Consider the following 25089-nt stretch of genomic DNA (forward strand, 5'->3'; position numbering starts at 1 on the left):
GAGTCTGAGTCTGGCTGGGCAGGCAGATTTTATTCCAGGTGATACAGAGTGGTGTACCTGTTCCTCCCCAGAAGGACATGGGATGGGGGTCTGAGAGCCTGGCTCCTGAAAGCCAAGCTGGTGGCCATTGGGGGTGGGCGACTCAGAGCAGGAAGGGGATGATGGGCATGCGCAGGGGTGGGTAGTCTCGGAACTCCTTCAGGTAGCTGCGGTGCTTGCCCTTGGCCCAGATGGTCATTTGGGTGAAGCCCACCAGAGAGAAGAGGGCCACTGCAGGGCAGAACAGGGTCAGGGAAGGTGCACGGCCTGGGGTAGGGGCAGGGCCCAGCTGAGGGAAGGGAAGTGGGCTCACCTGGGAGACATTGTGTCATGATGGCAAAGCCAATCCAGGACCCCACCTGTGGGCACAGGGTGGGGGGTGAAGACAGGCTGGGCAGGCCAGCTGTTTGGTTGAGGCCTCACCCACCCCCTGGGCCACCTCCCTCCTAACCTTTGCTTTCCAAGTAGAAGTAGGAACCAAACTCTAATGCTAGAGGGGCCCCAAGTAAAGTGGGGCTGCATGATGAAGCTGCCCCTTGGCCCTCAATGCCACAAGCCCAGCCTTACACAACTCCCAACCCCCAGAGGCCACAGTCTGCGTCTCCAGATGCTCATTCAAACTACAAGATCAAGGCCCTGGCTGGTGTAGCTCAGTGGACTGAGCACGGGCTGCAAACCAAAGGGTCACCAGTTCGATTCCCAGTCAGGGCACATGCTGGGTTGCGGGCCAGGTCCCCAGTAGGGGCCATGTGAAAGGCAACTACACACTGATGTTTCTCTCCCTCTCTTTCTCCCTCCCTCTAAAAATAAATAAATCTAAAAAATCTTTTTAAAATAACCTACAAAATCAACTACTAAGCTAGACAACTCCCTACAGAGACCGGCCCCTCCACATAGAACCTGAAACCCCATGAGGGAGAGGGGAAGCTGGGCAGGTGCTCACCTCGTAGGTATAGTTGGGGCAGGACACCAGCAGGAAGAGCCACGTGAAGGGGTTCTTTGTGGGGTATGGGATCTTCCTGGTCTTGGATCCTAACGGGCAGGACGAGAAAGATGAGTGAGACCTCCTGGCCCAGCCCGCCCACACCCCCTGCCCAGAGCCAGCACTCACCAGCTGGCCTCAGGTCCCGCAGGGCCATATGGATGGAGAAGTTGCCCAGCTGGCAGATCTGTCAGAGAAGCAGAGTCAGCCCAGAGCCGCCCAGACTCCCTTCATCCCACCTCATGTGCCAGCCTTACCACAAAGATGGCGAGAGCCAGTTTAACCTGCTGAGCTCCATAGGCTGAAAAGAGAGGAGGGAGGCCTGTAAGGGAAGCCTGGTGGGGGGATGGAGGCTCACAGAAGCAGGGTCCCAAAGCCACTTACTGGGAGGTGTGTAGAGAGGGTGGTTGATGTAATAGGCCATCCACGCAGCAAAGCCCCAGTAGTAGGTGCAATTCTGAAAGGGAGGAGGGCCAAGATGGGGCCTGGCCCAGTGGAGAGCGGAGTCCAGGCAGTCCAGGTGAGGTACAGGAGGAGGCCAAGGTCCCCGTGAGAGGCAGGAGAGGGCAGAGCCTGGGTGCAGGGGCCTGGGACACTAGGCCAGGGGCTCACCTTGAAGATGTTGCGCAGGGGCATGGTACCATGGGAGAAGCGGTGCACAAAAAGCGTCTCCAGCAGGCGCTTGATGTAGTGGAATGAGTGGCAGATGCAGGCAAGGCTGGGAAAGGGGGAGCTGGCTCAGAGGGGTCTGCCTCCAGGCCTTTGCCCCACCCCCCTTCGCCCCTCCAGCCTGGCCCACTCACTGCACCACTGTGTGCCGGCTGGACGTGAAGTCGTATTTGTGGCCATAGATAAAGGGAACCCGGAAGTAGAAGAGCAGGTAGATGAAAAGGGGTCCCGCATACTCTGTCAGGAAGACCTGGGAGGATGGGCTCAGGTGAGTCACCAAATGTGGCTGATGTAAGAGGGAGCTGTAGGTATGGGTCTGGGCTCACCGTCACCCAGCTGATCTGGGCCCCCAGGTCCCGGAAGTACAGTGTGGCGGTGGTGCCCACAGGCAGCTTCTGTAGAATGTCCTCATCCTTCAGGGACTTGCCCTCTGCAGAGAGGCAGGCCACGGCTCAGGGGCTACCCAGGCCTTCGCCCACTGCCACTGGGGTCCCCAGGTGGCCAAGCGACAGCTGTACTCACTGGGGTCCAGGCGGAGGGACTGGCGGGCAGGGTACCACTGCGGATCTGCAGGGAAAATGGGGTGTCAGAGCATACAGACTGGCAGGGCCCAGGGACCCCACAGCTCCTCCCACCAAGGACGTGGCCTGTGTGGCTCCAGAACACAGCCCAGAAGAACACAGGCAGAAGTGGGATGTCCTGAAACCAAGCAAGGGCATTCTTGCTGATGGCCACACGGGGGCGCTGCAACAGGCAAGCCCAGAAAGTCCTGAACCTCTGGGGGCATCTCTATAGGCCCTGGGGAAAGAAGCTGGCAGCGGGGGTCCCACCCAGAGGCTTCTGGCCAGAAGGGCTGCAAGAGGCAGTGTGGCTGGGCCCTGGACTTACGGCTCTTAGTGAAAAGATTCTTGATCTCTGCGATAGTAGCATGGGGTTCCACCTGGGGGAAGCACAGGCCAGACGGAAGTCAGCCCCGGGGGGAGCCCGGACCCCCGAAGCAGGCTCCCTCCTGCTGAGGTGAGGATGGATGGGGGCCTGGATAGCTGCTATGGGAGTGGGGAGGGCTGGAGTCCAGGCCCCACACCCACATGGCCTAGTGGAGCAGCAAGGGCCTGAGCGGGGACAGCAGTGGGCCTGAGGGCCCAGTTTTACCAGGTGGCCGGGATGGCCCCAGCCAAGCTGGGAGACAGGAAGCTGGGCCTGTTTCTCTGCCGCTCCACTCCACCCACCCCCAACTCCCCCCAGGGTCCAGGCCAGACCTCCCCTAGAAGGACAAGGCCCCCCTCCCTCCCTGGCCTGGACTCAGAAGGGGCAAGGTCACAACTCCATCCCCCTCCCAGTCTGAGGCCCTGCAGAGTCCACTGAGGTGGCTTCACCTCCTCTTGTACTACGAGACCAACTCCTGGCCACACCCAGAGGCCAGAGCTGCCCACTCTACCTTGAGCTGGCAGGGACAGGCCCAGGCCTGAGGACAGCACCCCTCATGTGCACCCCTCCCAGGCAGGGGGTGGGGTGTCAGGACACAGGTTGGAGGGGCATTCCCATCTGCCTCAGGGCCAGGAGTCCCCAGAAGGAATGGTGTCATGGGCCCAGCACCCTAGCCCAGTGCAGCTGGCATCACCGTCCTACCTTGTCCAAGAAGCACAGCTTCTCCCGAGTCTTCGCATCCAGAATCTCCACCTCAAAGAAGAGAACAGCCTTTTTAGGTTTCTTGGCCACCTTTGGGGGCACAGGCCGGGGGAGGCCATTGAGGCCAAAAACAGGGCCAGGACCAAGGCCCTGGCTGGCCTCCCGAGCCACCAGGCTCATACTCAGGTCCATACTGCCCTGCTCTGCCCGCGAAGCCAGCAGCCCAAGCCACTGTCCGTCAGTCCCCACCACCAACCTACCCACGCGCAGCGCTCTGGGCCAGGCTACGGGATCAAATTCTGCCATGGTGCTGGAAAGGAGCCCACGCCTGCCCTGGCACTGCCACCTTCTGGGCAGATGTAACCCGAGTGGCCCCACAGCCATGCCCAGCTAAATATAAAACTACCCAGACTGAGCCCCCCAGGAGCTGGATCACAAAAGTGAAGCTTTCAAGTGGACACAGCCCCCAAAGAGCACCAGGGGATAGGTAGATCCCCAGAGGAAGGCATGGAGGTACCCCTCAGTCCCCATACCCAGTGCAGGGTGAGGGCCAGTCTTGGGGTGAGAGGCTAGCAGACAGCTCAACCCTGGCACCCAGTTCAGGCTGGCAGAGTTCACTGGGCTTGGAGAAGTCCCAGCTACTTTGAGAATCTGAGATAGATCATCCATTTCCCCTTCTGAACTGTGAGAGACAGTCGGATTATTTCCCTTGTGCATTTGTGTTCCTAGGGAGGTGACAGATTCCAGAGCTATTGGTACAGAGAGCCTCTCTATGTGTGGGAAGGGTCAGGAAACCGGGAAGTTTCCAGCAAGCACCCCAGCCTGGGCTGAGGCCTCAGTCCTGCCTCCCTGACCTCCCTCCCCACACACTTGCACTACATACACCCAGACCATGTTCAAAGCCACCTTCAAGGCAGTGTTTGCACCCTGTAAGCCCAACATAGCTCCCTTGTCTAGGCCCTGAGACCCTCAAAGCCCAGAGCACACAGCCTGCACGACACACGATCTCCCTGAGCCCGGGACAGGCACACAGCAGAGGGGCAGAGCTGGGAGGAAAGAAGCTGGTAGGGGTGGGAGAAGATTCTGACCCACCCACTCCACACAGGTTAAAGCAGATGCCACAGAGGTGAAGTGCAGGTGAAGCTGCAGTGAGGCCCAGGGGGCAGCCTGATCTTGAAAGGCCCGAATGCCACAGAGTTTAGCACAGGCAGTAGTGACAGGCAAGGCTGGGTCTGTCCCCAAATCAGCCCCTGGGCAACAGCTGCTGAGGACCCTTTGCACCCCTGGTGGGCCCTCAGTCAGTGGCAGTGTAGGAAAGAGGAGCAGGACAGAAAACCCTAGGTAGGGCCCCAGCCAGACTCTCTGAGGGCATGCCACCCACCCAAAGCCCAGGAAGAAGACTCCCCTGCAACTGGAGTCCCCCGAATAAAGGGGCTCTCCCCACACACACTCCAATGACAGTGGTGGGTGGCACACAGGACTGAATCTGGCTCTGCCACACAGTTGTGTCTCTCTGGGCCCCGGGCAGACAGGAAGGGGTGTGCTTCACAGGGCTGTGAGGGTCCCATGAGACAATGCACAGCGGGGGCCTGACAGATGCACAGGGCCCAGAGCCTCGGGCCCTGTGGGGCTGCCACGAAGGGAAGGGCATGGGCCTGGGTTCAGATCCCAGCTCCCCTGCTGGCTGCAGCACCCGCCCCCATTATGGACATGAGGGTAGGAGAGGACCCAGCACCCAAGAAACCTTGGCCACGCCACCTGCCCTTAACACATTAGAGAGAGCTCTGCCAGGCCATGTGGCCCTGGGGCACAGGCTACTAACCCCTCTGATCCACAAGGATAACAAGGCCAGCCAAAGGGGCCAGAAACAGGGAGCTGGTCAAATCACCTGCAGTATTGGGCCCACCAAGGGGACTCAAGGGAGAGGGAAGGGGCACAAAGGCAATGCACTGAAAGGGCTAGAGCACCAGGGGCCCGGGCGGGCATAGGGCCTGCCCTGTGGCTGCAGGTATATTAATAGTTGCTGAGTCCCAGGCGGGCAGGGCCCACATGCCTTCGGAGCCTGTGTGGTCCACAGAAAGACAGCACTGAGCCTACGGGAAAGAAGCCTCCAAGTTCCTGCTGAACCACTCAACAGCTTAAAATACAACCAGTCCTCTCCCTGTCCGCCAGCTGGTGGGGAAAGGCTGAAATCCTACCCTCCAGGACCAGGGCTCAGGTGGAGAGGACGGCTGTCAGGGCCCCAACTGGCTGCTGGGAGAGGAAGCTGGGCAGCAGGAGAGGGTGGCCAGAAGGAGGACCACACTCCCAGGAGCTGCCACACTGAGCCTGGGCCTGCCCAGGCCAGAGGACAGGAGAAGCTGAGCCCTCAGAGGTAAGCCCAGCCCAAGGGGCAGCACCAGGGGCCTGGGACACCAGGGCGGGGGCTACCCCAGCACAGGGCCACCTCAGTAGGGTCAGTCTTCACTTCCTATTTCCTGTCCCCAAATCTTGGGACCCAGGGCCATCTTTACTACACAAGGTCTAAAAGACCCTGGTGTGTTAGGGGTGGGCAGACCCAGAAGCTCTCTGTACTATTTTTGTAGCTTCTGTGTCTCTATAACTATTTCCAAATAAAAAAATAAATAGAAGTTATTCTAGTTGAGAAAAAACTAAGTCTTGCTAGGTGATAAATGCCAGACACAAAGGGTCACGTATTTACATGAAATGTCAAGAAGAGTTAAGTCCATGAACAGAAAGAGACTGGCGGTTGCTGGGGCAGACGGAGGGAGAGTGGGGAGTGTCGGCTAACGGGGTTGGTCTCCTTCTGGGGTGACGGAAGTTGTGAAACTAGAGAGGGGTTGGTTGTACAGCACTGTGAATGTACTAAATGGGGCTGCACTTTTTGCTTTTAAGTGGATAATTTTGTTACGTGAATTTCGCCTCAGTACAATTTTTAAAAGGGGGGCGCTAACAAACAGGTCCTAATTACCCATCAAAAAAAAGTCCCTGGGCAGGGGGCAGCAGAGGCTCCTCACCCCGACCCCCACCCAGACTGAGGGCCTAAATGTGGGGGGCCCTGTCGTGTGCTTCCCCATCTGCAGTCCCTGAGCTCACCCACAACTGCAACCCTCCCTACCCCAGCTCTGTGCCCAAGCACACCTCCCATGCCCTATGCCTGACACACACACCCCACCCCCCACATGCCTGCCCGGGCCTGAGGGCAGTCTGGGACAGGGGCCCAGGGTAGGTCCAAGACTGGGGTCAGAGGCACAGGCAGCTGCTGAACACAGGAGGAGACAGGCCCAGGCCCCATCCCCGGGGAGAAGGCAGCTGAGGGGCAGGGAGGAGTGGTAGGCCCATCAAAGGACTGCAAGGAAAGCCCTTCCTGCCCCACAGAGGGAAGGGGCTGGGAAGGGACGACATATTCTGCTCTATGATGAATGAAGCAAGGCCTGTTTTGGGGGGGGGGTCACTGGCCCAAGGTCCAGCGATGGCTGCAGGCAGGGAGTGTGGCCCTGCCGCCTATAATGGACAGAGGACAAGGACAGAGTAGGCAGCATGAGGTGGCTGAGGGGTGTAGGGAGGTGACCAGGACAAGGGGCAAGGCCACAGCCCACCCTGTGGGGGTGGGGCAGAGAGCAGAAGCCACACTGGTCTTTCCCAGGCCAGAGAGGAGCACCCAGAGCCACTGTCTAGCAGCAGGGCCTCTGGCCTTCACTGTCTCATGGAAATAAAAATGTTGCTAATCAAGGTAGCAGTAGCAGAAAGAGGGATGCCGTTTTCTGAGCACCTGCTCCAAGCCAACTAATGCCACTGCCCAGAGCTGCCTGGGAGGCAAGGCTCCAGGGATGGACCCTGTCTGGCACTGAGAGCACAGGTATGCTCAGGGCCTTTGCACATGCAGTTTCAGCTGCCTAGAACGCTCTCCCCCAGACCCACAGGGCTCCTCCCCAACCTCCTCAAGCCTCCAGGCAACTTTGCAGTGAGGCCCTTCCCGACCATCAACTTAAAATTTCTGCCCCCAGGCCTTTACCATCCACCTCCCACGAGGCTGCATGCTGTTTCCCAGCACCCGAACACAGCCTAGCATGGAGCTGTGCTCTTTCAACACCTGTGTATGGCACCTGGCCAAAGACTCACCTATTTCCTGACTGTGTGGCCCCAAACAAGTTACCCAACCTTTCTGAACCTCTATTTCCTTATCTCCAAAGTAGGCAGGCCCCAGCTGTTGTCTCACAGGGTTACTATAAGATTTAGAAAGGTGATAAAAACCACCAAAACATAAAGTACATAAACATATCCAGCCTAGAATTAATCATATAAAGAATAAATATACAGACCAATACTAGCAAAAGAGCACTGCTAGATGCCCAGAGCCAGGCCCCTTCTCCCCAGATCCTGCCCACAGGACATCAAGGTCACAGAGGTGGTGCAATGATGCTTCATCCAGCTGCTGACAGTGAGCAGAACCCTAACAATAGCAAGACACGTGTGGGCAGCAGAGGTGGGGCCTCTGCCACGGTCCCTACCAGTCCCTACCGCAGTTCCCCACAGTGTGGGAGGCTGCCACTTCTCTGCTGCCCCCTTGTGGCAGCAGCCTTCATCCCACAGTCCCACATTCTGGAAGGGTGCTGGTGGCAGCCTGGCTCCACAGTCCCATGTCTCAATGCCGGCACAGGATGGGATGCTATGGCACCAGGATGGGACCAAGAGAGTAAGCACTAACCATAGCCCTGCCACTTACCAACCAAGTGGCTTCAGGGAGCCACTGCCCTGCATTCACTCATCCACTCATCCGTCCATCCATCCATCCATCCATTCATTCATTCCTGCACCCCTCCTTCCCATGGCAGGACACTGCAGTGAACAACGCCAGGCCCCTGCCTCCGGGGGACCTACATTACACTCTGTGTGTACTTGCGGGCAGCAAGCAGGGGACAGGAACAGACAACAGTGGCATGATCTGTCACCAAGGGTTTCAAAGAAAACAGAATGGGGTGGGGTGGAAGTCAGAAGTCGGGCAGATAGCCACTTCAGGCAGAGTGACCAAAGAAGGCCTCCCTCAGGAAGGCACATCTAAGCAAAGGCCAGCGAGAAGTGAAGAAACAAGCCAGGCACACAATTGGGGGAAAGTGTTCCAGGCAGAAGGAGGGCAAGAACAAAGACTCTGAGGCTGGACTGTGCCTAGCGTGCTTGTGGAGCAGGCCAGAGGCCACGTGGACTGAACCACGTGTGTGAGTGAGGGGGAGAGCACGAGGACATGAAGACTGGGAGGTGACAGGGGCAGGTCATACAGGACCTCGTGAGGCACAGAGAGGATTCTGGCTTTTACTCTCAAGTGAAGCGGGAGCCATGGAGGGTTCAAAAGGAGAAGAGGGACATAACATATGAACTCAGTTGTTCACAGGTACCACCTGGGAACTGGGAGTCCAGGGTGGAGGTGAGGATGAGGGTGAGAAGTGGGAATTCTGGACACATTGTGAAGGTGGAGGCAACAGGATCTGCTTATGATTTGCACGTGGAGGGGAGAGAAGAGGAAGTCTGAGGTCTCTCTCCGAGTCCATAAGGGAGCAGCAGGAAGTAGGAGGCCGGTGGGAGGGGCAGGCACCCCCTGAGCCCAAGCTGGTAGAGCTGGGTCTGCAACTGCTCCTCCACCCTCCGTGAGCTGCCAGGCAGACACAACCCACAGGGCACGGACACCAGCGTCCAGGTCACCAGAGCCAGGAGCCTCTTTAGGTTCAATTTCCCCATCTTTACAAACACAGCCAGCCCAGTGCTTTCCAGGCTCTTCCCATGTGTGAGGCAGACTCAGTGGCCTCAAGGTAAAGCACCACACATCCAGGCCCTGGGATGAGGGGCTGGAAGAGTCAGCATGGACTCAGGGTCACCCTCAACACCTCCCACTTTTGCACTTAAAACTTCCTTGCATCCTAAGATGGGACCTGCTCAGTGGGTGTAGATAAGGACAGTGGGCCCGGAATTTCAACAGTTTCCCAGCCCCCTCTCCTTACCCTCTCTTGTCCCTACAGTAGCCAAGGGAGCAGGAGCCATGAGCTCTGTTTCACAGATGAGGAAATCGACCCACGTCACACATGTGCCTGAGCCCAAACTCTTAATACACAGTCTCCTGGGACCGTGCCCCCGAGCCAGGACACACTCTGCAGTGGCTCCCACAGAAGGGGCACAAGGCAGGACACCTGCTTCCAGCAGGCTCTCTGGGGACACCACAGGGACCCCCTGCCAGGATACGGCCCTTAAATTGGGCTGCGGCATGCTGGGCAGCCTGGCAGTACCCAGCCTGTGCCTGCAGGGGGACATCTCCCAAGGCGCAAGCATAAGAGGCCCACTGTGGTGCAAACCCTACTCAGAGCAACCCTGGATGCCAGGCAATGATGGAAAATGACCCCCAGGTCCTTCAGCCAGCCAGCCCAGGCACTCAGCTACTGCAGCTCCCACGCCCACCACACAGGGCGCAGAGGACAGGAGGCCTGACCCATCTCTGCACCTGGCCAGCTAACCAACCTCACCAATGCAGAGGTCTGAGAGCACTTGCCCAGACTCAGAGAGAGGCTCAGCACACTCAGCTCCCTTTCCCTTACACTTTCCAGAAATGTCGCCATCACAGTGCTCCTGCCAGAGCAGCTGAAAGACCTTGGGCTCAGCTGTCAGGAAGCCAGCACAGGCCACACCTGCTCAACCAGAAATACTTCCTTCCCCAGTGGCCTCGCCTTGTGACCCCATTTCTCCGAGGAGCCCAGGACAGCTGTGGTGTAGGCAGAATGTCATCACCCAGGGTGGAAAGGGCAGAGACTGACCACCCATTCTCAGGTACCCAGCCAGCCAGCTCTCACCCCCCACACCCACTGGCCAAATGAAGGGTGCCAAGGTCTGACTGCCAATGGCCCTAGGCTGTGGGACCCAAGGCCAGGAGAAGCTGGCAGAGTAGCTCACCAGCACGCACAGCCCACGCACCTCCCTGGGCATTGTGACAGGCTGTGCCTGTTCCATCTGGAAGTAATGTGTATCAGATGACTTCATTCCAAGGACTGTGCTAGGACCCTCACCTGCAAAGTTCACCCAGCCTCACCCAGGCCTGTGACCCGTTAGGTAGCTCACAAGGCAGCCCTTGCCCAAGACAGGTAACCAGGAAGTGCCAGAGCCAACACCAACCAAGCCTGCTTGGGCCTACAGCCCCTGCTCACCACCACGATGCAATACAACCTCCATTCTGAAGAGCAGGACCAAATGCTAACAGAAAAAGGCAAACCCTGGACTGTATTATCTGGAAGGCACCCCCCTCCCTGCTGACACTCCAACTTTAGCACATCGGCCTGGAAGGTCTGGACTCGGCAAAACATGCCACCCCCACAGGGAGCGCCCTGCGAGGAGCCGGAGCACTGAGCCCACTCCCCCCGGCCCCGAGGTCAGGCCTTACGGAGGGCAAAAGGCTCATCACCTCCTGATTCCACACAGAGAGGCCTAGCCAGGCTTAGCAGCTGTCTAAACACTTCCTGCACATTTTCCTGTCACAGGCTAAGGCCACCAGCAGGCCCAGAAAAGCAGTGCCATGGGTGGGCCAGAGTCTGACCCACTTTCCCAGCCTGAGCCTTGGCTTCTCCATCTGTCAATGGGAAAGTTCATCAGAGGACCTGACACAGATGACTCCTGTGACACACAAGGCAGAAGCCCTGCCCAATGGTCCTGAACCCCAGCTGCTTGTGTGACAACCTAGACAGGGAAATCAGGATCTTGATGGAGCCCAGGATCCACAGCTCCAAATGTTCCCAGGGGGCAGATGGAGGTGACTCCCCAACCTGGGCTGCCTCCCTCAAACACAGCCTGCCCTCTGGAAGAAGCCCCACTGAGACAGCCCTCCCAGGCCCTCCCAGGCCCTCGCAGTGGGGCCTCAGCCAACCCCTAAGGTCACTCCCGCCCCCTCCCTGCCCCCTCCTCCCCTGGGTGTGAGTACACAGCGTCCCCCACCACCACTGGCTCCCTTTTAGATCGGCTGTTACACCACTCACAGAGGAGGCCAAAGTGCAGAATCATCAGCCCAAGGGCACACAGGCTACAAGCTCCAGAACCAGGATCTCATCTGTTTCTGCTCCTTAGGAACTGAATACTCTTCCTTCAGGGCCATCCCAGGACCCAGATCCCCAGGGGGTGGCCCAGATCTGCACCTCTATACCCCATGGCCAGGTCAAGGCTGGTGACCACATGTGGTCTCTGTATCTCTAGGCAGGAAAGCACTGTCAGATCAGAAAGCTGGAAGAGGCCAGAGATGCTGACCCCTGTGGACGCAGGCTGATCAGAGCAGCAGGAGGAACTCATCCGGGCCGAGCCCCTGACCTGTGCCCAGCACTCCCAGGCCAAGTGCAACAGGCAGGTTAGTCCACCCTGGGGAGCTTGGCTTGCAGAATAGCTGGTCTGGGGTCCATGTGGCCAGCCTTATACAGGGAGCAGCAGCTAACACCTCCCACACACTCACAACGTACCAGACACGGAGGCATGTCCTCCACACAAATTATCTCCTTTACTATTAACCCCCTTTTGCAGGCGAGTCTTACTCATTTGCTGCATAAATACTAACTGAACACCTACTACACACAAGGCACTATTAGATCTGGGGATTCAGCCATGGAAGGAGAAACAGAAACCCTTGTCCATGCAGAGCTGACATTTTAGTCAGGGAACAGAGGCAATTAAATAGTTACATATAACATATTAGAAGATGACATCTGCCACAGAAAAATGGGGTGGGGGTGGCAGGTGAAGAAGGGTACAGTTTCATATAAAGTGGTCAAGAAAGGCCCCCTGAGAGGACACTGAGGCAGCCCTGAAGGTGGTGAAGGAAAGAGTAGTTCGGAGCTCTGGGGACAGCAGCCAGGCAGAGAGACAGCCTGTGCAGCCAGCTGGCTTCCTGTGCTCAAGCAACGGAGCAGAGGCCCCTGGGGCTGGGGGGAGGCGCAAGGGTGGGAGTGGGCGGAGGTGAGCACAGGGTGGGGATGGGCTCTGCAGGCTATCCTGGACCGGGTGGGGACTTTGGCTTTTACTCCGAGTTTGGTGGGAGCCATAGAGAGTCTGGCCAGAGCAGGAATGCAACCTGACTTGGGTTCTTAAAGGATCTCTCTGAATGGTAAGGAAATAAGGGTGGAAGTAGGCTATGGGAATAATTCTGTCACAAATAAAGGATGGCTTAGACCAAGGGGTCAGCAGACTATAGCCCACAGGCCAATCCTGGTCCACTGCCTGCTTCCAACAAGCTAAGAATGGGTGGAAAAATCAAAAGAAGCCTGTTTCATGAAATTCAGATGCCAATACTCACAAAGTTGTGTTGGAGCACCACCATGCTCTCTGACTGACGGATCACTCAGGGCTGCTTCTGTTACAACAGTTAGCCCATTGGGCAGGCACCCCTCCACTGTTTTTCTGAAAATGAAGTCTTGGGACCCAGTCCCAGGACTGGCAATAGGACCCAGTCCCCAGGGATGGGCATCGCTCACTTTCTCACCCCCATGCAGGTCCCCAACAGCCAAGTGGCATGGGAGGTGTTACCAGGTCAGGGTCAGAGATCCAGGCCCCTTCTCCAGTTCCAGCCTCAGCTCCTAGGGTTGCCCATCTCCTGGGCCTCTATCTGGACCAAAGGAGCTCCAACCTAGGTCATCACACCTTAGTACGTGAGAGTGAGCCAGTGGGCTCTACCTGAGGGTGGTTGTAGCCACCTCCTGCACAGCAACCCTGGGCCCCTCAGGGGCAGCCGGCCCGGGTCAGGGAAACCCCACCTACCAGAAGCCAGGACCTGCGCCCACACAAAGTGAGAGTGTGCTTGCTGCCTGCAAACCTGCAAAGGGCTCAATAGTGTACAGAGGGGCACCTGAAACCCCCAAAAGCCTTTTCTACTGACAATAAGTTCCCATTCTTTAGTCTCTCAGCAAACAATCACTGAGCCCGTTCATGTGCCAACCCGTGCTAAGTGTGGGCTCTAGGATGAGTAGAAAAAACCTATTTGTGACAGCAGGATGCTGGGCAACGGTGTTCCCGGTGATGGAATACAACAGTGAGCACAGCCAAGAGGGGTCATAGCCCACCCCGGGGGGACTAAGGGGAACATGGTCCCCTGCTCACGTTCAAGGGGCAACATGGGCAAAGCATCTACCACGTAACCTGAGGTCCAGATGTACCAGGCACCATAAAGAAAACAAAGGGAGCCCTGGCTGGTGTAGCTCAGTAGAATGAGTGCCAGCCTGCAAACCAAAGGGTCACTGGTTCAATTTCCAGCCTGGGTGGCAGGCCAGGTCCCCAGTAGGGGGTGAGGGAGAGGTCACCACACATTGATGCTTCTCTCCTCTTTCTCTTTCCCTCTCTCTAAAAAAAAAATTTTAATCTGAAAAAGGAAGGAAGGAAGGAAGGAAGGGAGGAAGGGAGGGACGGAGGGAGGGAGGGAAGGTCAGAGGTCCAGAGTGCCACAGGAATGATTAGGGAAAGCCTTTCTAAAAAAGTGTGATTTGAATCAAACCATAAGGCTTGATTCAAACCATAATGCGGGTGGGGGTGGAGGAGATCCAAAGGCCCTGAGGCAGCACAGAGCTTCCCAGGGCTCAGGAACACGGAGAGGCCAGAGCAAAGTGAACTGGAGAGCAAGCAGCTGAGGAGGAGGCTCAAAGGGCAGCCCAGACAAGCCCTTTGGGAAGGTGCTGGGAGTGTCACAACCTGGTCTGGGTTTGAGAAAGATCCCTCCCACCATGGGGACTGGGAGTGGGAGGCAGCAGTGAGAGTCTCAGAAACCACCCAGGCCAGAGCCACTGGGAGCTTAGACTGGGGCACAGAGGTGGCAAGTGGTGAAAACGACTCCCTACTTTTTGGATTCTGAGTTGTCACTGATTCAAAACCAGCTGCCAACTTTTAAGAGAAAAAACAACAACTCCCTATGTCAATATAAGATACGTATATCAATAAGATACATCCCAACTTCAGGAAGGAACACGAAAATGCTGAGAGGAAAAATGTGCATCTTGGGATGAAGAAGAAGTAGTAACAAATGCAACAGAGGGGTACAGGTTTTCTGAAATGTCTAACAGGCCTAGCCACCTCTGCCAAGGGAAAGGTAAACTGAGAGCCATCAGCTCCAGCTGGTGAGAGAAGGTCCAGGAGGACACCCAAGGCTGCCTTCCCACCTGTAAGCCCCACAGGCTTTGGCCAGTTCCACTCTGCCCCTCAGGTTGAAAGTGAAATAGAGCGATAGGAAAGGAATCTAGGAGTCCTGACATGGACGACCTTCCCCATGCTTTCTCCCTGGATGGTGCGTGTTCCCAGGTCCAGCAGGGAGACTCAGAAGTGGTTTCACATCACCAGAAATGATTCTGTCCACTGAGACCCCAGGAGAGCCAGATTGCAGCGGGCAGTGAAGTTCCTGGGCCAGCCTAGAGGCAGGAGCCTGGCAGGAAATGTTCTTGGGGACCTATGTCAAGGTTTTTCGCACTTCCCACAGGATGGCCATCTTATCCTGACAGGACAACTCAGAGTTCAGGTAACTCTGGGTCAAAAAGGATGGCCAAACTCCAAAATCACTAAAGATGAACAGTAACCAGCTTCAAAACAGAAGAGGGCCCACGCTAATGCAGCAAAGCTACATGCTCACCAAGCGAGAAATTCTAGTCCATAAAACAGTCACGCACCCACAAACATGTAAAGGTCCTCCCCCCTTGAGTTGCAGTGCCCTCTGTCGGGGGAGGGGGGGCGCAGGGTTGAAGGGGGTCTGGCTAATTGCCTAGGCCTGCGGTGAACCTTACTCTGTAGGACAGTGTCTCTAACGCACACACACAATCACTCCCTCCACAGTCTGCTGAGCCCCGCCAGGAGCTGGGGAGCAAGAGGAGAGCAGATAGCGAGGGGCTCACACACACACCCCACCAGAAGGTGCCAAGTCTACGTGGAGAACTAAACAGGAGTGACAACGTTGCCTCCTTTGAGAGGAGGTGACACTGGAGCTGAAACCTGAATGACAGGATTCCCAGAGAAGAGCAGCCTCTCCCCAACCCACCCCAGCACTGGGGCCACCCAGCCAAACTCCAGCCTTGTCCTCTGTGGACCCTCACCCCGAGCCTGGAGACCGCTAGACTCGATTCTCTGGAGCAAACAGTGTTCAACAACATACTGTTTCAGACTATACAACTCCCCAAGAACTCTGATATTACCCACATCCCTCCTTGAGAGATATGCTCCCCCAACCCCCCCTCCTGAGAAGCCCTGGTGCAGCAGCCCCCCAGCCCCTTCTTGAGTTAGACTCCTGAGGTGCCTGGGAGACAGCTTCTCCCCATAAGACTAGAGGCTCCACCTGCGATGTTCCCCTTAAATTTCAACCTGTTTCCTGATGTGAGGCCCCAGCTGCCAATGTTAAACCATCCTGCCCCAAACATGGCCAACCCTGAGGTCAGGCGCTGTTCCCATGGGCCCCACCACACAACTGGCATGGCCTGACCAATGCTCCCTTGATCCCTTTAAATGGGAATAAAAAAGAATTCAGAAGGGCCCAGAGTACAGCACAAACCCTGCAGTCTCCCGGGATAACTGAATGGCCTGAGGACTCAGCTTACATAACAGCCTGATTCGAGCAGGGACACGGCTGTGCCAGCCTGCCAGTCACTGCAAGCTACTGAGAGGCCCTTTATCCCTCCAAGGGCTTAAAAGGCTCATGGCCCATCTCTAACTAACCGCTTGTCAATAGGGAACTACACTGAACATTTATGTAACAAATAGAGCAACAAGAGGGCCTACAAGGTCTTAAAAACAAGCCTCCTGGAAGTTAACCTTTTAGGTAAAATCAACAGGAAAAAGAGACTTCCATCACCCTACGGATAACGTCCACAGGCATCTGGGTGGCTACAAAGCCCTGCCTGGCAGGCCCCATCTCTTGATGAGGGATACCCATGAAGGTCTGGCTTCCAGGCCTCTGTACACACTGTTCCCCTCCCCTCCCTCAGGCCTCACTTAGGTGAAAGACTTAGAGGGCAGAGGCTGTGATTCCTTCATCCCAGTATTCAGGATATTTAATAGGTAAAGAGAAAAACAGTATGTTGAAATGAGTGCACAAATGAAGAAATGATAGACTGGAAACAGGTAAGTCCCAGGGCAGGCGATCACCTGGACCAACAGAACCTGCCAGCCACCTGTGCAGGGAGGGGTGGGCAGCTCTCACAGAAAGGGTGGGATGATGGGGAGCCGGCTGAGGTGGTGGAGACCCTGAGCATTTGGCCAAGGAGCCATAAGAAGCTGCCCTCCCTAGGTCAGGACCACTAAGGACTGGCCAAACGAGGTCCCGCAGCCCACCATGTGAGTCACCAGACTCACCCAGGTCCCTGCAACAGACCCCACTCTTGCCCTTCTGCTCCCCATGAGCCTGACGGAAAGAAGATGCATCCATTCACCCAATCATTCACTCAACAAAGAGGCACTGGCCAGATCCTGGGGGGAGCCTCTGGGACAAGACACAGAATCCCTGCCCTCACAGAACTCAGTCTGAGTGGGGCAGAAAGACCAGCAAGTACCCAAATGAAAAAACCACAGCCAGACACAGCCCATGAAAGGGAGACCGGGCACTAGGGGGTGTGGGCAGCGGTTATGCTCCAGACAGGATGGTCCAGGAAGGCCTCTCAGCAGGACACTGAAGCTGAGCTCTCAACAACCAGAGGCAACAAGGCATGGGAAGAACAGAAGGAAGAGCATATGCTCAGGAAGAGCAGCAACAAGGCTGTGAGTGTTTGAGAAGTGGGAGGTAGTGATAAGTGAGGAAAGCAGGGAACAGAGAATGACAAGAAGCCTCAAAAGGAGTGAGCCAGAATGCTAAGATCCTCCTGTTTACACACTTGGGTGAGGAGGCTGTGACCCAGCACTGCTGCCTCGTATGGCTCTTTGTCACAGTAAGTTAAAAAGCGGGTTCTGAGTGCGCTGTGACTTTACTGAGGATCTTCCCATAGAGCAGAACAGAGTGGACCATCCCAAAATGTAACTTAGTGTATCAAAACTGGTCACTGGCTTCTGGGCTGCCTCTCCCACCTGCTGGGCATATTATTAGCATGAAGCTGTCTCCAGAAGCCCCACTGGCCCTGTTCACTGACAGGTTTTGAGGCATTTGAAAGAGACCACATGCAGAAAACATTTCAGGTGGCCTCACTGATGCAGACCTGTCTACCTGCCCAGTGATTTGTCCTTATCCGCCTTATGCTTTGTACCGTGACTGAAGGCCAGGAAGTGTGCTGGGCACATCCCACCCCCCAGTGGCCCTCTGAGACAGGTGTCCTCATCCAGACTTCACAGGTGAGAAAACTGGAACTTGTGCAACGTAAATGTCCGAGGGCAGATTCCCTCAGTGGCCTCCATACGACCCCTTCACGACCACACACTTCATTCCTCCCTCAGTGCACGACAACCTGGGTGCACACACAGAAAGTTGACTTGAGGTCTGGTAGAACTGGGCTCTGCCACTCACTGTGTGACCAGGGGCACATCACTTTGCCTCAGTCTCCCCATCTGTCAAAGAGGAATAAGAACAGTATCTATCTCATAGGTTTATTGTGAGAGTTAAATAAGTTATTAGATAAAAAGTACTTAGAGTGACAACACTGGCAGTAGCTTTACTGTTTTTATTACGATGATGATGCTCTGGCTAGTTCCTGTATTCAAACAGTCTCAGCTGCCACTGTCACTATCAGCAAGAGCGTGTTAAGACCTAGCCTGAACTTGACCAACCAGCCCAACAAGGTCTCTGGCCTTTCTCACCAGCCAAGCCTGTCAGTGAAAGTGCAGGGATGCCCAACCAAACAACCCTGTCACAAGAGGCACAAGTCCCATCCAAGAACATTCCCACTCAGGGCTGTCAACCCTCCACCTCCTCTCTCCTCAGGAACCTGTTATTCAAAGGGCTCTGCTAAGCTCAGGACCACTCCCAGTCTCAGCCAGTGCAGCTCAGTTGCCCCACCTGGAGCCTACCCTCACCCACTGGGCTCCTTCTACCTGCCTCCTCCGCCTAGGCCCTGCCTTGTCCACCTGGGCCCGGCCTGGCTCCACCCCACCCTACCCCACCCCACCCCACCCACCCCACCTCCTCCAATTCAGCACTGTGACACCTGGAGGCAAGCAGATCAATAGGACTCACTAAATGTTAGCTGCTGTGCAGTGCCTGGCCCTGAGTTAAGTACCGTCCATGCACCTGCTCATCTAATGCTCACCAGAGGGATATCGCCTTGAAGTCATAACCCTGGGCAACCAGAGGGAGACCCTCTGTCAGCAGTCCACATCGGCCCACAGCTCCCCTCCCACCCTCCAGCCAAGGATGTGTCCTCAGAAACATGCAGGCCCTGGCTGGTGTAGCTCAGTGGATTGAGCGCGGGCCTGTGAACCAGAGGATCGCGGTTCGATTCCCAGTCAGGGCACATGCCTGGGTTGCAGGCCGGTTCCCTGCAGGCCAACTCCCAGCAGGGGACGCACAAAAGGCAACCATACATTGATGTTTCTCTCCCTCTCTCCTTCCCCTCTAAAGATAAATAAATAAAAAATTAAAAAAAAAAAGAAACATGCACAGCTACATGCTGCCTGGAACAGCATCAGTAGAAGATCAACGCAGGATGTAAAGTAGAAGAAATATCCCTGCCCACCTGATCAGGTGCTCATAGGACTCGATAATTACTGGTGGCTGTCAGCAGCAGCAGCAGCAGCAGCACCATCACACTACTGTGGCTCGGATTCTTCTATCAATGGGCAATCAGACAGACCTAGGTCTGGGTCCTGTCTCCACTATGATGTGACTGACTGTGGGCAAGTTCCTAATCCACAAAATGGGGGACACAGAGCACCCATCTCTCAGGGTTTGGGAAGGGACACTATAAATGTGAACTGTCCCTGCTTTTATCATTATTCAGCCACAAAGAGAGGTCAGGAAGAAGGGGTCACAACCAGGGTCCATCCAGACTGCAAATGCAGAATCAACCCCAAAAGCATTTTCTGAAGGCCTGATTGATTCAGAGTGCAGAAGGGTGTGAGAGTGAGAGATCAGGCAATTCTCATCTCAGAACATATTACCTTCCTGCAAACAGGGACCAGATTTTCCTGGCAAGGGTCAGGGACCCACATGATAAAACAGGGCTCAATGGCCAGAAACCGCCTACTTATTCCTCACCTTCTATTTCAAAAGCACAGAAGAATTCACAAGAAAAAATTACAGGAAACAGCAAACACCTAGTATCTCACCTCTAAAGTTTAACAGATAGTTTCATTTTCCTCTAGTTTTAGCAGATTCCTTTTTCTAAAATAAAATAGACACAGCTACCATCCCTGGCTGGTGTAACTCAGTGAATTGAGCACAGGCCTGCAAACCAAAGGGTCCCCGGTTTGATTCCCAGTCAGGGCAGATGCCTGGGTTGCAGGCCAGGTCCCCAGTAGGGGGCGTGCGAGAGGCAACCACACATTGATGTTTCTCTCCCCCTCCTTCTCCTTCCCTTCCCTCTCTAAAAATAAATAAATAAAATATTTTTTAAAAAAGAACAGGCACAGCTAAAGCCTTCCCCAAGCTTTTGCTTCCTCATCTTTTCCTCCCCAAGCAATGGTTCCTCTAACTACTGTGTAATTCCCACTCATTTTTCACCTCAGATTACAATTTATCTTTTTATTAGGTACTCATAAACAGTACATATAAGTCTCATTTAGTACATTTTTTAAATTTACCAAATCTTTTGCAACTTGCTTTTTTCCACTCAACAGGATGTTTGGAAATTTATTAAAGGGCTAGGTAAATCAAACTGATTTTTTTTTAACCTAATTGTTTTGTGCAAAACAGTTCAAATGAACGAACCAGTGCTACATGTAGCACCTCCCATAATAAGCATGCCCCATGATGACATATTTCCTGCAACTTCATAACATTCTTTAAAACTGGCCTTTGTCGTCACAGTGCCATGGATTTCACTCCAGGGAGCAGCCACAGACAGGCTCCCAGGGGTTAAGTAAGCTGCCCTGGGTCGTACAATTACAGTGGCAGAGCCAGGACTCAGCCTAGGCCTTTTCAAAGTCTAACATACCTTTTTTTTTTAAGAATTTATTTATTTTTAGAGAAGGGAAGGGAAGGGGGAAAGAGTGGGAGAGAAACATCAATGTGTCAGAGAAACATCAATCAGTTACCTTTTGCATGCCTCCAACCAGGGACCTGGCCCACAACCCAGGCATGTGCCCTGCCAGGGAGTCAAACCAGTGACCTTCCAGTTCGCAGACCAGCCCTCAATCCACTGAGCCACACCATCCAGGCCCTAAGTCTAACATACCTTTGACACCATTAAACATGAGTGTACTTACTCTCTCCTTAATTATCACCTTTCTACTCAGTTTTCTGACTCTAAACAATTGTCATATACTTATTCCTGTGGAGGTAGCTGAGGCAAGAATTTGCCTGAGGCACTATACTGGCCTAGAATTATCCACAAACTGGGCATCAATAGAGCTACCCTTTGCGGAATGGGATGACTGAAGATCCTAAACGGGAGCAGGAGGGACCCTCACTCTCAAGAGGACGAGGCTTCCTCACCTTGAGGTACCCAGCTACAGGAAATGAGCAGTGGCAGGCTAAGGGAGGCTGAAAGGTACCAATTCCCCTTGTTATAAGATGCAATAGCTATTTTTCCAGTTGCTACTGAGATCATTGTTTTGACCACTTATCTGCAATGGCAAAAACTGCAATAAAAAAATCCAGCAGTCTGAGATGAGCAGTTCCCTTATCTTACCTTGCTCTGACCCCAAGACAATCCCAAGGGCTGCTCTCAACTTCCAAGAGCCAGCTTCAGCTAAGGCCCAAGGGTGACCTGCTTTATTCACCCTGCTCTATCGGCTAGGCTCAGGCCACTGAAGAGATACTTTTTTTTTTCCTCTTTAGTCTCGGATCACAGAAGGGAGGCAGGCAAACAAACTTCAACAAACTTTTCCTACAGCTGGAATTCCAATGGCCACAACATCAGATATCAGCCCTGGTGAGCTTGCTGTGGAACACTGCACCACACCAGTCCTGCACCTTTCTGTGTAACATTTCTAACACTCATAAACTGCACTTCAATCGCTTGTAAACTGCACTTTATCATCTACAAGAAACCTCTGGAGGCCACAAAGGCCTTTGGAGGGAGGCTAATCTCTCAGTGCAGAGGGAGTCACTTAGGGGGAGATTTAGTCCCAAACAGAAATATATTCTTTGATGTGGACAGTAACTGAAACCTTTCCCTCAATCTTTGCTAAATGTGAGTGAAAGCATCCATGCTATTTTTACTGATCTGCAAAAAAACACCTGGAGTAAAACTAATCTGCTTGCTGTGTACACTGGACAGGGAGACAAATGCTCCCCTCATCCAGAAACTCTGTAGCTATCACCTCTTGGGTACTTGGCAAAGGTTAGCAGAGAATAATAACAGAGAACCGCAAAATAACTGGTTTTTTTCTCCAAGGTCACTTTGAACACTAGGTTTGAAGGAATGGCACACCATTCCTCGTGGGAGGGAAAAGGTGTGAGTAAGGCAAAGCATGTTCTTCAGTCCAACCATGGGTCTGAGGCTGTGCCCAGCTTCCCAGAACAAAAGTGCCCACCCCAAGAGTTCTCAGAGGCCTACCTTACCTGACTACTAGTAAAATTAAGAGATTTGACTTAAGTGGTAAACACACAATGCTATATACAGATGATGAATTATAGAACTGTATACTTGAAACCGACATAATTTTATTAAACAGTGTTACCCCCAATAAATTTAAAGAGAAAATTAAAACTCTACTTTCAAACTGCCACACGGACGTTCCGTCCTTCAAACTGAGTATGGCTTTTTCTCTAGGATTACACAGAGGGTTTGAAAGGGAAAATTATATTCAAAGAACTTTATATATAATAATTACAAAGTTGAATGGGGCATGAGAGACAACTGAATCCCTACCTTCTTTTTCTTAGTGCCATGTCAAAAATGATTGAGGACTTACTGGTTAAAAGTTTCAAAAGATTCTGAGTGAATTTACCAAAAATAATTATTATAAAAGAGGCAGGCAGAGATAGTGATATTCAACTTATGAATAAAAACAATTAATCCTCCCATTTATATGAGGTACCGAACCACAGTCAAATTCATAGAGACAGAAAGTAGAATGACAGTGGCTGGGCAGAGGGGAGAACAGGAAGCTAATATTTTACCAGCACAGAATTTCAGTTTCACAAGATGAAAAGAACAGAATTCTAGAGACTGGCGGTGGTGATGGTTGCACAACAGTGTGAATATACTTCATGCCACTGACCTGTATGCTTAAAAAGAAGAAAGATGGTAAATTTATATGTATTTTATCACAATTTTTTATCACAATTTTTTTTAATTGGGAGGGGGAAAAAACAAGAAATCCCTTGACCTGATAATTTTCGTTTGGGGACCAATATGCCATAGTGGCTAGTAGCTAAGACTCTGAAGTTCTGAGTTTTTCTCTCTCTGCTCTGCATTTACTAGCTGGGAACCTTTAGGCAAGTCACTTGACAACTCAGGCTGTTTCTTCATCTACAAAAATGGAAATAATAACAATAATAGTCTCCTACTTCATAGGCTACCAGGATAAGAGAACAAGGTAACAGAATCTCATTAGCACAAGAGTGAGCACTTGCTAAATGGTTATAATTAACATTTTAATAATAAATGATTATTAATATTCAATGTTACTTAAAAGTCAGCAATAACTAAATGATAACAAAATTACTACAGCTATCAGAGAGATCTGTAAATGCATGAAAATACTTTGTTTTACGAGAAAAAGAAACCCGTATTTGGAGTCAGAAGACGGGCTTCGAGAGTGGCTGTCGGCGTGAGCTTCGTCCACGTTGACACACAAGGATTGACAAAGATGATCTCTTAGATTACCAGGAAGCCAGATAAGCTTTCCTGCTTGGCCAGAGACAGCCCTGGCAGCACTTTCCTCATCTCCTAAGCTTCTCGGAATGTCCTGGGCGAGGGAAGGGGTCCAAAGGTTGTGCCAAAGAGGGCTGACAGCAAAACCCCTTCCTAAGCCTGAGGAGGCGGCATGGTGCAAGGTTTGGGCAAGACACCCACGCATCGTGGGCAAAGGTCCCGCACCTCCCCTCCTCACCGCCAAAGCCTGCAACTTTGCCCGCTGGGAGAGCTACAAGCAGGTCTGGCGGAGACCCCCAAGAAAAGGCACCCCCAAAGCAGCCTGATTTGCAAAATTATAAATACCTTCTCTGCACATGCGCACTGAAATTTACGAGCAGCCTAGGGGCACAACCGCACCCACTGCGCCTGCGCCTTTGGCTCCTCTTCAACCACAGGACAAGAAGATCCCGTGGTCTCATGAAGAAAAAGAATGGGTCTGCGGTCACCGGTCGGTCCCCGTTTTCTCATTTCTTACCTCATAGTGCTTCATGCCTCCTTCACACAGTGACTACTGTGGCTGCTACTGCTTCTGCCTACCAGCGCGCGACACAAGACCCTGACGCGCTCACTAACACCGCGCCAGGATAACCCAGGCTCCGTCTCCGCTCCGCCTCTCCCTGCGCGCGTCCTCCTCCAGCCAATCAGCGTGTAGGGCGCCCACCTTCGTCCCCGCCCCGCGGGGTGGTCTGAGGGAAGACTAGCCGCTCTCCATCCTAGGGAAGGCCAACGAGTTTGCGGAATCCATCAAGGGGGCGGAGCGCAGGCAAGACTAGACTAGAAAAAAGGGGCATAGCCCGCACCAATCAAAATTAGCCCCTAGGCCGCAGGCCCCCTTTCCCCGCCCCTTGGTGGCGTCGCTGTGGAAACCAAGGGACGCGATGGGGGCGGGAGCAAGAAGTTGAGTGACAAGGGCGGCATCCACTAGGCGGGCAGCGAAGCTGGATGAATTCCGAAGTGGACAGCCCCTGGAGTACTGGGGAGCAACGGGAGAGGCTAGGGGCTGGGAGACTGGGGTGAAGCGCCTAGATGGAGAGACCTCTCCGCTGAAAGGACCCATATCTGTCCTGAATGGGCGGGAAGGAAGGGAGAAATGGGTGGCGAAAAGCACCCTGGGATTCTCCCAACATGTACCCGGGCGGGTGTCTTCACTGCCCTTTTCAATGCAGGTTCCCGTTCCTCCACATTTGTCTCCACCTGCGCTGTCGGGTAAGGTCACCATATGAAGCTGGCAATATGGTCACCTTGAAATATGGCTGGCCCAGTTTAAGATGTGCTGTATAAAGGTCAAACACACTAATTTCAAAAAATGTACGAAAAGTTTTTAAAATCTCATAACCTTTTATGTTGATTACACCTTGAAATGATATTTTGGCTAGATTGGATTAAGATACATTCCTAAAATTAAGTTCCCATTTCTTTTTTTTTAAGTCTATAGGCTTTTTAAAAATATTTTATTTATTTATTTTTAGAGAGAGGGGAAGGGAAGGAGAAAGAGTGGGAGAGAAATATCAATGTATGGTTGCCTCTCATGTGTCCCATACTGGGGACCTGGCCTGCAACCCAGGCATGTGCCCTGACTGGGAATTGAACCAGTGAACCTTTGCTTCACAGGCCCGTGCTCAATCCACTGAGTTATACCACCCAGGGCTCTTTTAACTTTTTTAACGTGCCTATTGGAACATTGAAAATCACAGACACAGCTCACATTTGTGGCTGGGAATTGTGCACATACTAGCTTTACTGGACAGTGCTGGCCTGGGATCATGCCATCTTTTGTCATAAATGAGCTTGAGAGGTTGGATGCTAACACGCACATGCACACACATACACACACATGGTCTCATCATG

At 53.5% G+C, this 25089-nt stretch overlaps 1 protein-coding gene across 1 annotated transcript; it reads right to left on the reverse strand.

The window, feature by feature from the left end:
* Positions 1-9: 9 nt before the first annotated feature.
* Positions 10-23859, reverse strand: TECR (trans-2,3-enoyl-CoA reductase). The gene is made up of 13 exons (XM_037041777.1): positions 23717-23859; positions 3320-3370; positions 2579-2630; positions 2213-2257; positions 2017-2120; positions 1825-1940; positions 1634-1739; positions 1406-1478; positions 1279-1322; positions 1151-1208; positions 983-1071; positions 353-398; positions 10-270 (listed from the first exon to the last, which is right to left on the reverse strand). The coding sequence occupies exons 1-13, from the start codon at positions 23729-23731 to the stop codon at positions 143-145; spliced, it is 927 nt and encodes a 308-aa protein (XP_036897672.1). The 5' UTR covers positions 23732-23859; the 3' UTR covers positions 10-142.
* Positions 23860-25089: the final 1230 nt, after the last annotated feature.

Source organism: Sturnira hondurensis, unplaced genomic scaffold (genome assembly GCF_014824575.4).
Source record: "Sturnira hondurensis isolate 20B ecotype Veracruz unplaced genomic scaffold, ASM1482457v3 Scaffold0003213, whole genome shotgun sequence".
Lineage (NCBI taxonomy): Eukaryota > Metazoa > Chordata > Mammalia > Chiroptera > Phyllostomidae > Sturnira > Sturnira hondurensis.